General features: G+C 45.6%; 1 protein-coding gene across 1 annotated transcript; it reads right to left on the reverse strand.

Moving 5' to 3' along the window:
• On the reverse strand, positions 1 to 6716 carry FST (follistatin). The gene is made up of 6 exons (XM_059874032.1): positions 6457 to 6716; positions 4296 to 4487; positions 3683 to 3901; positions 3113 to 3337; positions 1842 to 2072; positions 1 to 1121 (listed from the first exon to the last, which is right to left on the reverse strand). The coding sequence occupies exons 1-6, from the start codon at positions 6536 to 6538 to the stop codon at positions 1039 to 1041; spliced, it is 1032 nt and encodes a 343-aa protein (XP_059730015.1). The 5' UTR covers positions 6539 to 6716; the 3' UTR covers positions 1 to 1038.
• Positions 6717 to 11682: the final 4966 nt, after the last annotated feature.

Below are 11682 nucleotides of genomic sequence, written 5' to 3' on the forward strand. Positions count from 1 at the left end.
TAGGGAAAATTCCACTTTTTATTTTTTTTTTTCACTCATCATTTATTTACAAATACACATTATAACTTTTATATACATTGCACATTTACATGGTAGAAAAGTACAAAACTATATATTTAAATGAATTTATATTTAACTCGCCATGTTTGAAAATATAAAATTGCATCAGAAAAAAAGTATTATGAAAAGCAAGAAACTTGAACTGATAAAGCTTTGATATAACTTTTAGCATCACACTGATTGGGAAAGAAAATTTTGAAAGCAGTACTGCAAGACCATCTTAAAGGAAACACCTGATAAAACACTTATGCATGTGACAAAAAATTAAAACATTAAAAATAAAATAAAACCTTTATTCGTATTACAGTTAGGCCTGTAGATGTTATCAAACTTCACAATCCAATTTCTTTGGGTTCAAAATTTGTATAGTACATTATAAACTCTCAATACACTGAGATCATTTCAGTACACAATGTGATGAGAAGTAGAGAAAATTAAGTGTAAGAAGTTTCCTTAAAGATTGCCTCACTGCACCTTGACAGTATACTTTAGTCAGATACAATGCCTTTTGGTCAGTCAAGATTCCTTGTAAACAAAAACACAGGGATCTTTTACGTACAAAACCGGCAAAAAGAAAATCCAATAAATAAATGTAACAGAAACTGACATGCAAGTTTGTTAAAGTGGAAAAAAGTTAACATCCATGAAACGAAGAGATGAGATCATGTGGGTAGGCTCTAAGGAATGGACTTTCATAGTTTACAAGAAAAAAGAAAAGCTTTACTTTACAAGCAAGAGACCTCACAATAAATAACACTGCTCTTCCCGTAACGAATAAATTTCTTCAAAAAACAAGGTGTACGGTCAACCAGACATTTTATGTATAAATTATAAAACATGACACAGTATAAATAAATGTCTACGAGACTCAACTATATGTATACTTTTTTTTTCTCCCCAAAATAAATAAGCATACACTTATTTACAGTACGGACATTGATTTTGTGCCCAATGGCTGTTTCAATAGTGATGGAGGTTTTACCACTCTAGAATGGAAGATATAGGAAAGCTGTAGTCCTGGTCTTCATCTTCCTCTTCATCTTCTGGGTCTTCATTAATTGCTAGATGGGGGAATACAGGGGAGCTGTTGTTTAAATAAGGACAACAACAGCGCAGAAGCAGCTCAGTGCATGTTTTGAAAGCCCTCTGAACAGCCATAATACAGCGTTGCATTTTATGCGACTTGTAGTGAGATGCTCTTTGGCATCTGCTGTTATGCAATAAGGTTTTTTTACACATAATCTATGAAGTCATAACTGCAGAAAGTTCTGAAGAATCAATGGCTCAGGTTTATTGGCAGATTCCTGAAATCAAATAAAAAGCGCTCTGGTGTTTTAGTTTAATTGCTTTGTGTTCTTCATTCAGAGTTAGTAGAGGCAACTGTGCTAAACCAGGTGCCACGTACTACCTTTAGGCTTGTTCTTTTGGACCAAGTTAAGAGTTTATCCAGGTGTTAATAAAGCAATCAGCAAAGCACACGAGAGCAGACAAAGTACAAAAAAAAGTCACTAGAATTACACTCCTCGGGCAACCCCTTTCTGATAGAATGGCTTGTCCTTGGAACATCCCCAAAAACTCCAACTTGAAGGCCAGCTCGTTGTTGGAGATCTATTGCATTTTTATCAGCAACCAAAGTGTGTGCGTGAAAGATAGATACTTATATTCTACTGTACCTTGAATCAATAAATCAATCTTTCTTATGTTTAAAGGTGTAAGTCTTCATTACCTAGGTATCGCCTTCAGAAGCCTTAAGTGTCTGCAGAGTTAAAAATCTCACTTACAATTGCAAGATCCAGAGTGCTTAACTTCTAGAAGCACACCCATGGAGCAAGCTGCCTCTTTCATGGCACACTCGCTTGGGTAAGTTGTGTTATCGCTGGCACACACTGCTTCTTCTGACTTGCTTTCAGGGCACAGCTCATCACAGAGGGCACACCGACCTCTGCCAACCTTAAAATCCCACAAGCATTTCTTCCCAGCACTGCATTGAATGTCTTCACAGGATTTGGCTTCTAAAAATACACACAGAATACCAGAGGTAAGTGAAAAGACAAAGCAAAAAGCAAAGCAAAGACAAGCAACCCCCAAAACCTCCCTTTCCCCTGTGAACTGTGAAGAAAGAAAGCTCAGATATAGTAGATGTGATGATACTTGCTGATTTTGCTCAAGCAAGTATTCTCTTGGACAACAGTGCCTGTCTATATGTGGGGGAGGAAAGACAGCTGTGCCAGCAAAGCTTGGCCCTGGGAATACAGAATTACATTTGCCTATTGTACATGACTTTCCTGCTCCATTTCATGTCAGTGGAAATTTGGCTCCCCAAATTAGCAGTAAATGCAGGATTTGTCAACAGGTCCAGCATTTCTAAATCTATTATTTTTAAGCTAACCCACAGACAGCAGTTGTCTACAAGATTTGAAAGGAAATTCACCTCAGCCCATGCAAACTTAAAGCAACCTGAGACTCCCCCAAATTCCCCCAAGCAGTTTTGGGGAGCAGAGGCTGTCCTGCAGGTGCTTCTTCATAATACACTGTGCAATCCATCCTTTCTGGAATCACTTCCAAGACAGAATGTCAGGTTGCACAGAAATTATTTGCCTATCTTCACCCACCCACTGTCTCCAAAGCCCACAATCATTTCTAAAGAGGAAAAAGTGATCAGATGTTTTCAATTAAGTTAACGTAGTCTTTGCCAAGACCACTTGAAGACAATTGTTTCCAGGAATACAAACCTATTGAATATGGTGACCTTATTACATCGTAACCATCTCATCGTCTATTTCAGGGAGGCTATTTCTCCATTGGATACTAATGTCAGCACTCACAGCCATAGCAGGATCAGGCCGTCTTCTCCCTCATGCCTACTGCAATCATTTCCAGGACTAAGTTCACCCCAGGCTCTCCTCTTCTGGGAGGGGAGCACTAACCCAAGCTGCTGAAGTCTCTCTTCTTCCCCAGCACTAACTACATCTGTCCACTTACATACACTGGACACTCTGAAACAGGTGATTGAGGAAGGCCCCCACACTGAGTCTCCTCCAAAGATACTTACTGACACATTTTCCTTCATAGGCTAATCCAATGGATCTTCCCAGGAGGCAGGTAGCTTTCCTCAGGTGGCAGGCACTGGCGTAAGTTATGCCGTCATTCCCGCAGAGATACTGTTCAGGGGAGGTAGGCTCTGGACAAATTCGGTTACATGTCACGCAGTAGGCATTGTTGGTTTGGTCAACCACACACGTGGAGCTGCCTGGGCATAAGACATCCCTGCAGGTCTCTGAAATAAAGACAGAAACACAGTGATTAATAGAAGATACCAGGATCCCAGTGAGGAGTGTATAGGTGACAACAAGAACAAATGACCACATAAAAGCCTTTAGCAGCTCTCCTCATTTAAGGGCTGCTGGAGGATGCCTTCATATCCCAGGGTAGCTGTGTGAACACAAGTGCTGCCAGACTGTGGGGAGCTCTCAGTTCAGCTACATCCTTGTCTGCTGAGCATGGTCTTGTTACTCTCTCCCAACCTGGTTCCTGTGAGGAAGTACATCCAACATCTCCTCCCTACTCTCAGACAGACACCCTTTGGCATTTGAGGGAGATTGGATTAGATTTGCAAACCTACTTTTGCATTTGCCCTGATACTGGACTTCAAGTTCGGGCTGTTCTTTACATCTGGCTTTGAGAAGGGCGCACTCGTTCCTGTAGGTTTTCCCATCTAAGCCACAAACAGGGCCCTTCCAAGTGATATTAGAGCAATCCGGAGCACAAACACACCGAGGTTTGTTCTTCTTGTTCATTTTACATTTCTTCCCGGGTCCACAGTCCACATTCTCGCATGTTTCTGATGGAAGGAAAGAGGCACCACTTTAGTACCAAGCGTGCAGAAGAGACCTGGTGTCAAAACTGCTTAAAGAAAAAAAGATACTGTGAACCCAGAGCAAAAAACACCGTTCTCCCTCCCGTTCCAGAACACGTCGCCCGAGGTAAATTCCCTCCGCCAGTGAGGGAGAGAGGGTGTCTCCCCTCCTCCTCGTGATGTGCAAGGCGGCTGGCAGAAATGGGGGTCCCCCCCGCGATCCCGGGGCTGGTACGAGACGTCCCTCAAAACCCCGACGAGGAAGGAGGTGAGAGGACAGCGCAGCCCCCCTCCAACTCCCTCCCCGCTCCTCCTCCCCCAGACCAGCCCCTGCCGGAGCCGCTCCTCAGCAGGGAGCAGCTCGCCAGCACCCCCTCACCTTTGCACGGGATGCAGTTTGGGGCTCCCCCATTAAAAATCATCCACTTAAAAAGCGTGTTGTCGTTGACGTCCTCCGCCGTCCACGACGTGGTCAGGCGGCCGCTCTTGCAGCACTCCTCCTTGCTGAGGTCGGTTTTGTAGAGGACCTGGCAGCGCCCGTTCCGCGCCTGCCGGAGCCAGCAGTTCCCAGCTGTGGGGCGGGGGGCGGGGGGGACACCCAGACGGATCAGTGGCGGCCACCAGTGACCCAGACACAGCACGTGCGCCTTGCCGTGACTTTTACTAGACTGTTTCCTTTTATTTGTCCCGTTTCATAACCCGCAGCTACTACGGCCCATTTGGAAGCGCAGTTTAAAAAACAAACAAACCCTCCCCCCCACCAAAACCCAACCAAACAAAAAAATCCTCCCCAAAACCACAAAAGAACTAAAAAACCCAAACCAAGAAAACAAAACAAAATCCAAAACAAAACAAAACAAAACAAAATGAAAGAAAGAGAAGACCCGACCAAAACAGAGCGAGAGTTTTTGGAGGTATTTATTGCATATGTAGAGCAGAAGGAGCACTGCCGACACGTGACAGAGGCTTGAAAAGGATGTGCATTTAAAAGGGAATAAAAAGAAAATCGCGCTTGCAAATTCCTTCCTCCTCCCCCTGCCCTCTCCTCCTCACCGCGGCTGCACAGCAGCATTGTTTTAGTGCCGCACAGTTTCACTCCCAGCCCATTTTGCAATCTGCACGAATTGAGAACATTTGCTGTTAGCGAAGTCTTTCGAAATCGCCACATTTTGCTGTTTCTATTAACAAATGTCTCCTTCACTAAAATAATTCAGCAGAGTTCCAAAAAAAAGTACATAAAATACAAGGACACTTATAGTAGGAGGTCCCTGCAGAGTTTGAAAAACCGATCAAGCTGGAAAAGTTATAGGTGCATCCCTCCTGCAAACATTTCAGAGGAAAGTACACTGTCCTTACACCGGATAGAGTGGGTTTTCTTGGAGTTATTTTTTGCCTTTTTTTTCCCCATTAGTATCCCTGTTATTTGTGGAGTCAAGCCAAGAACATTAGTCCAAGTAACTCCCCCTTTTTTAGCTGAAGCATTTTAGTTGAGATGAGTCTCTCGTGAATAACCAATGTGACTTCTCCAGCAACTCAATACCAATTGATTCTGCTGCTAATCCAACCAGGGCTCGATCCTGCCTCCTTACTCCGATGGGAATGTACCGCAGCGAGGGGTCAGGATCGGCCAGAGATGTTGCTGGGTGGGGGGGAAGACACCCCCCTCCCCCGAAAATCATTGAACAAACAATTCCCTTATTAAAAAAAAAAGTTTTGTGTCTTACAGTTGCAAACATAAGATTAACTTATATCTATATCGGTACTGGGGAAGGGAAAAAGAAAAGAAAGAATTATAAAAGAAGCAATGGCAAGACGTCCAGGTTGTGGCTGGAACATGGTCATGAAAAGGGGGAAAACCCCCAAACTAAAGATCAATATTCCCTTGCGTCGAAAGAGGGCTCTTAAGAGTTATCAATATCAGGTTCAGGTTTGTTTTGTTTGCACGAGAAAGAAAAAAACCCAACCACCAACTTATTTAAGCATACTCTTCAGTGCAAGAGAATTTACAACGCTAATATTTACTCAGACACACACTCCCCCCGAAAAAAAAAAAAAAAGAAAAAAAAAGAGTAGGGAGGAGGAGAAAATCCCAATATTAAAGTCAGTAAAATGACCACTTATTGGTTTCTAAAAATGTCAGCTGTAATCGTGGGGTTCTCCATCACCACCTCTCCTTCAGTCAGTCAGAAGAGATAAAAATCTGAACTAAATTACCAACAAACTTTGTGCATTCATTCGGCAGCCGAGACTGGGAAAGTTCCCTCACGATGCTGCTCTTCATTCATGCTGCATAATAACAACAAAAAACAAGAAACATCCTATCTGTCCTCTGTGCCTTTGCAGAGCAGTGCAAAGATCCGATCAAAAAGGGATCTAAGTGACACCTCTGCACCTCGCTACAAAGCCCACAGTTAACTTCTCTTCTGTTGGACCTTGGAGAGAGGCGTCTAACACCGCAAGCAAACTAAACCGTGCCCGAAAGACAGAAAACATTAGTAATAATAAAGAAACATATCTGCGAATAAACAGTCTGGTCTTACCCTGCACTGTGTGATCTTCCATGAAGTGGCACAGAAACATCAGGATTAAGAGCATGCCCGGGTGGATTCTCTGATTTAACATCCTCAGTATAGCAGGGAGTGAGAGAGACGCAGAGACAGCGTGAGGGGGAGTAGGGAGAGGGAGCGAGCACTAGCCAGCCTGCTTATGATCGCTCTATTGAATGAACGTCAGGCTCTGAATGCAGTCTCTCTTTAAATCTATACGGGGGTCCTAGCTGTCTGCGGTGGGCGGTCTCCTAATGTGTGTGTGTGTCTGCTCGGGGGTGGGGAGATTTAAAAAGTTCAGTGTGAATCAGGTGACATTTTCCACCTTCTGGAAACCCTCTCCAATTATCCGCTCTAGGTGCACGCACACACAGGCGCGCACCCGCGCAGCCCGCGCACCCGGAGCCGCCGGCGGGGGCAGCGGCGGGAGCAGCCCGGCCCCGGCCCCGGCCCCGGCCCCGGCCCCGGCCCCGCCGCGGAGCCGCCGCGGCCGCGCAAGCGCCACGGGGGGGCTGGAGACCCGCGGGGGGTCGCGGCCGCCCCAGGGGCGCCCCGGCCCCTCCGGCGGGCGGGCTGGGGGTGCTACCGGGGCGCGGAGCGGAGCGGAGCCCGCCCTCCCGGAGCCGGCTCCGCGGGCGCGGTCCCCGCGCGAGGTGGCTGCGGAGGATACATCCGCTCCTCGCACCTCCGCCGGGCGGGCGGACACATCGCTCGGCCCAAAGAAACCCCAAACCCCGATCGACCAGCCCCAAACCTGGAAAACCCCAAAACCCCAAAAGAAAGAAACGGCTAAAAGTTTAATACCTAGGGCCGTTCCCGGGTGATAGGCTTTTCACTGGGAGAGCCCGGGAGGACGAGACGGGAACGGGGGCGACGTAGGCGGTCTCCTTTCAGAAACAGAAAGATTGCAACATCGATAATGAACTTCTAGGGCACTAGTTTATTAAGCACAGTCTGGCATTATTCTCCCCTTAGAAAAGTTGGCGGTCTCTCATTTATAACATTTTTTGGCACCGCTGAATGAAACTGAGTAGGCGATATTTCCTTTTATACAAAACGATTACTTAACGGAAAATGGTATTGTTTATTCAAAAGCTGCCTTTTAAATTTCGATTCTTTCGCTTTTCTGAGCCACCAAAGCACAACAGACTGCGAAGTATGCAGACAGGAATGCCCGGACAGTGCCGGGTCAGGGGCCGGTGCGCCGCGGCCGCCCGCGCCCTCCGCCCGGCCCTCCCCACACCCCTCCTCCTCGCTCCCGCCCCACGCCACCCCCTCCCGACTGCCCCCTCCCCACAACTGCAAATAACTCAGTGATAACAGATTTTTTTCCACCAACTGCAGGAGATAGTGCTAATCTTTTAATAAAAGATCCCATTACAATGGGATCTGTCTGGACAGACTATAATAGATCCAGAAATACAGCCGTGCTAATATTAGAAGACAGTTGTTTGGGTGCCTCAGGCCGGGCCCTGGTCCGGCTTTGAAAGTGGGCATGAATCACAATGTCCCTCGGTACCACCTGCGGTCACACGCATTAAGGAGCAGACTGGTAAATGATTGACCTCGCTGCATTTTTGTTGTTGTTGTTGTTGTTGGGGGTTTTTTTTTTTTTTGTTATTATTATTATGATCCTCGTCCTGAGCATCGCCCGGGCGTTTTGAGCACTTCAGAAGCTCCGGGACTCAACATCCTTTTTAATCTTTTCCCAGATTGGTGCCACTCTCCCCCTGCCCCCCGCCCCTGCTGCCGGCTGCCGGAGCCGCGCTCATGCGGGGTTGCGTACTGCCCTCTACCGGCGGCGCCGCGCAGCGGCAGCGCCTGAGCGCCCCGGGCCCCCGAGCCGGCCCTGCCCGCGCCGGGGACGGTCGCGGGCAGCGCCGGAGCCCGGCCGCAAGGTGCTCCGGGGCCCGCTCCGGGGGCGGCTGTCCCCGCAGGGCTCCGGACACATCCGCTGCACAGGTCGGGAGGCAGCACGGCCCCCGCCGGGGCAGCATCTGTGCCGGGGCTGGTCCGGGGGGAGTCCCGGGGGAGACTCGGGGGGATCCCGGCGGCAGCCAGGGGAGCGCAGGCGGCTGCTCTCGAGCTCGGCGACCGGGCTCGGCTCGACTTGGCTCGGCTGGGCACGGCTCGGCTCGGCTCAGCTCGGCCGGGCTCGGCCAGGCCCAGCGTGGTCCAGCACGGTCCGGCACTGCACAGCCTGGCTCGGCGCGGCACGGCACTGCCCGGCTGCCTGGAGGGCTGCGGGGTCAGGCTCACCTTCCCGTGTTCCGTTTGTGTATGTTTTTTACTAATTGGCCAATACGCTGTTTATCCTGAAAATGTTTTCAGTTATAGAGGGGCGTTTTCAGGCCGTGTTCCTGGAAATGAAACACAGAATGGGTCGATAAGGTTTACACGTGCTTTATGCATGCATCATCGGGAGATCAATATGATTGCGCTGGTATGGAGATTTGTATCACACCTGTTCTCTGACATCACTTAGAAACAGCTGCTGTTTCTTTCATTGTTTTCCTTTTTTTTTTTTTTTTTTAATTTTCTTTTTTTAAATGCTAGATACTGGGTTTGTGAGTAAGAACATGTCAGGGATATATTATGTAATCAGAAATGCTTTCTTCTTTCTCTGTGTGTGCCACTCTTTATGACTCCTCCGCCCCTTTCTGCTTTGCCAACAATCATATTTAAATTACCAAAAAAACAATAGCGTCGATCTGTAACTGAACTGTCAGGCAGCACAAGAAAAGAGTGTTGTTTTCAGTCTGACAGGTTTCACAACTTCTTTCTACCAAGAAATGTATGCATTTTAATATAGGCTTTTGGATGTGAATCCAATCTTTGCAGCTGGCCCTGATCTTGGAATAATAGAGTCTTTAAAAAAACCCCTTATATACTTACATCTCAGACTTTCACAAAGTTCAGATTTGGCTCTCAATTTACATATTTCTGTGTTCTACTTCTAATATAGCTATGGCTTCAGTTACAGCTACAGCAAACTCCATAATACAAAATATTAAGTGACTGGCCTCTGAATAAAATACGGAGAAGGAGGAAAAATAATCAGCAAGTTACCTTGTCAATGGGCTATTAACATACACACACAGAGATACAGACACACACATACATACACACACGTACATGGAATATTGACTTTGTGATGTCAGTATTCACTGCGCTAGTACAACATTACCTTTTACACCCTTCCCCTTACTCTGTTGCCTAACAGAAGAGTGGTTGCTGGTATCAGGAGTGGACCATCTTGGAACCCCCTCTTTGATAAGGAACATGTCTACAATAAAATTTTTTAGGTTGTGGATGGGACTCCAGGACAAAACTGATTATTTGGAATGGATCTGGATTTTGATCAAGTGCAAATGGGTAGGCCTGTCCTGGTAATCTAACATTCAAGGGAGCAGAGAAAGACTAAGACACCCTCCTGTGGTCCTGGATGTATGTATGAATCATCCCATGCAGTTTCTCACACAACTGGCCTCTCCCACTGAGCAAGTACTCAAATAAAGGTAGAACGTCCTCTTCTGGTAGGAGTGAAGACTTGTTACCTTGGTTTGTTCCCATCTAATTGCACTGATTATCACAGAAAGAAGGACCTGTTTCTGGAAAACTGCAATTTAATGTAGTCTCCCCTCATTTGCATCTAAGATATTGAATTTAAGGACCTTTCTGAGTACTATTGCATGGTACCATTTGAATATCTTTCCCCCCACTTTTTAAAAAAAATTTTTAAGTATAGGAGAAGAAGAATTACAGTCCTTCAACAGCTTTTCTGTAGAAATTTCAAGTGCTGTTTCTCAGCAAAAAGTAGCATAAAAAATTGTATTACAAAATTTGATTTCTTAATTTAACCCAGACATTTTGTGAAAAACAAGCAAACTAGTTCCTGATAAAACTAAGCTCTAAAATATGTCAACTGAATTCTAATATCAGGTATTGGCTATGTGTGCTATTCCACTGAAATTATTCCTGCACATCAGTGAGACTGTTAAACATACAACTTGCAGTGCATGCTCTTGGGAAGTGTTGTTCTTATCGGATGTTGAACAACTGTTTTTTCTTTTTTTTTTTTTTTTTTGTTAAATTGACTAGAGGTTATGTCTGCTGTCAGGTGGTGGGCAATGGACTGGTAAAGAGGTAGTAGGGATCTTACCTAATAAATAACACTGCTAAAACTGCTCATTCTGGCTCATACCGCAGAAAGGTCATGTAGACACGTGTCATTCATGTTTTAGGACAGATAAAATTGATGTGTATGTGATATGAGCCAAACTGACTCCTTTCTTACCTTCTTTTGGTAGTTCAAGAAGTAGTAACAGAAATGTGCATCCCCCTACAGTTTGAAGGATACCTACCTCTAACTGGAAGTCCAAGCAGGACAAGATGTCTTAGACGTTCCAGAGGCGTTCTCTGTCTTGTGCTGGCAGTACCATGGACCACCACTGAGGAACTGCAGCAAGTCTTACTATTCAGTACCCATTGCAAACGGGATGTGGTGTGGCAAGACCAAAAGGTTTAATGTGCAAGTGGAATGAAAACAGGTTATTAAACGAGTTGCAAAATCTTTCTGGATTATTGAAAGCTTGGAAAAAAGTGTGAAATTCAAGTAGAAAATGGTATTGGAAAAAAAGAACTGTAAGGAAGCTCTTAAAAACATTAACTATCTGAGGAAGCAAAGTAAAAAATTATGAAGGAGTCTACTGATCTATTGCTTTCCTGATTTGTTGAAGAGGTGCTCTTCTGTATATTTTCAAACAATATTAAACAACTAGAAATGTGCAACAGATGGTGGAATTTCTAGGGCAAGTCTCTCACTTAGTTAGGATTGCAGTGTTTTCAACAGCAACGGGAATTCTGGTGTACATTCTAAGTAATTTTTAAAACTTAAAAAAAATTTAAAGGAAAAAAACCCATAGTTATTGTGGGAAACTTGCTCTTCGCAGTTCTTAGGATTCTACTGCTGTAAAGAAATGCTAGAAGAACAGCACTGCCAGCTCTAGACAACCCATTTCCACATAAAGGCTTAAGAAGTGGCCTGGTAGGAGGGAGCATGGAAATAGCAAAACTGTCAGGCAGAGCGGCCCCTGGAAGGCCATTTCAACCTCAGACACTCTGAAGTCATGTGTTAAGCGCCGAATGGCTCTTGCCCAGCTTCCTGACAGGCAAATTGCCTTTTCTGCTTCCACAACTATTCCAAGTGAAGCTATGTCA

This window comes from Haemorhous mexicanus, chromosome Z (genome assembly GCF_027477595.1).
Source record: "Haemorhous mexicanus isolate bHaeMex1 chromosome Z, bHaeMex1.pri, whole genome shotgun sequence".
Classification (NCBI taxonomy): Eukaryota; Metazoa; Chordata; class Aves; order Passeriformes; family Fringillidae; genus Haemorhous; species Haemorhous mexicanus.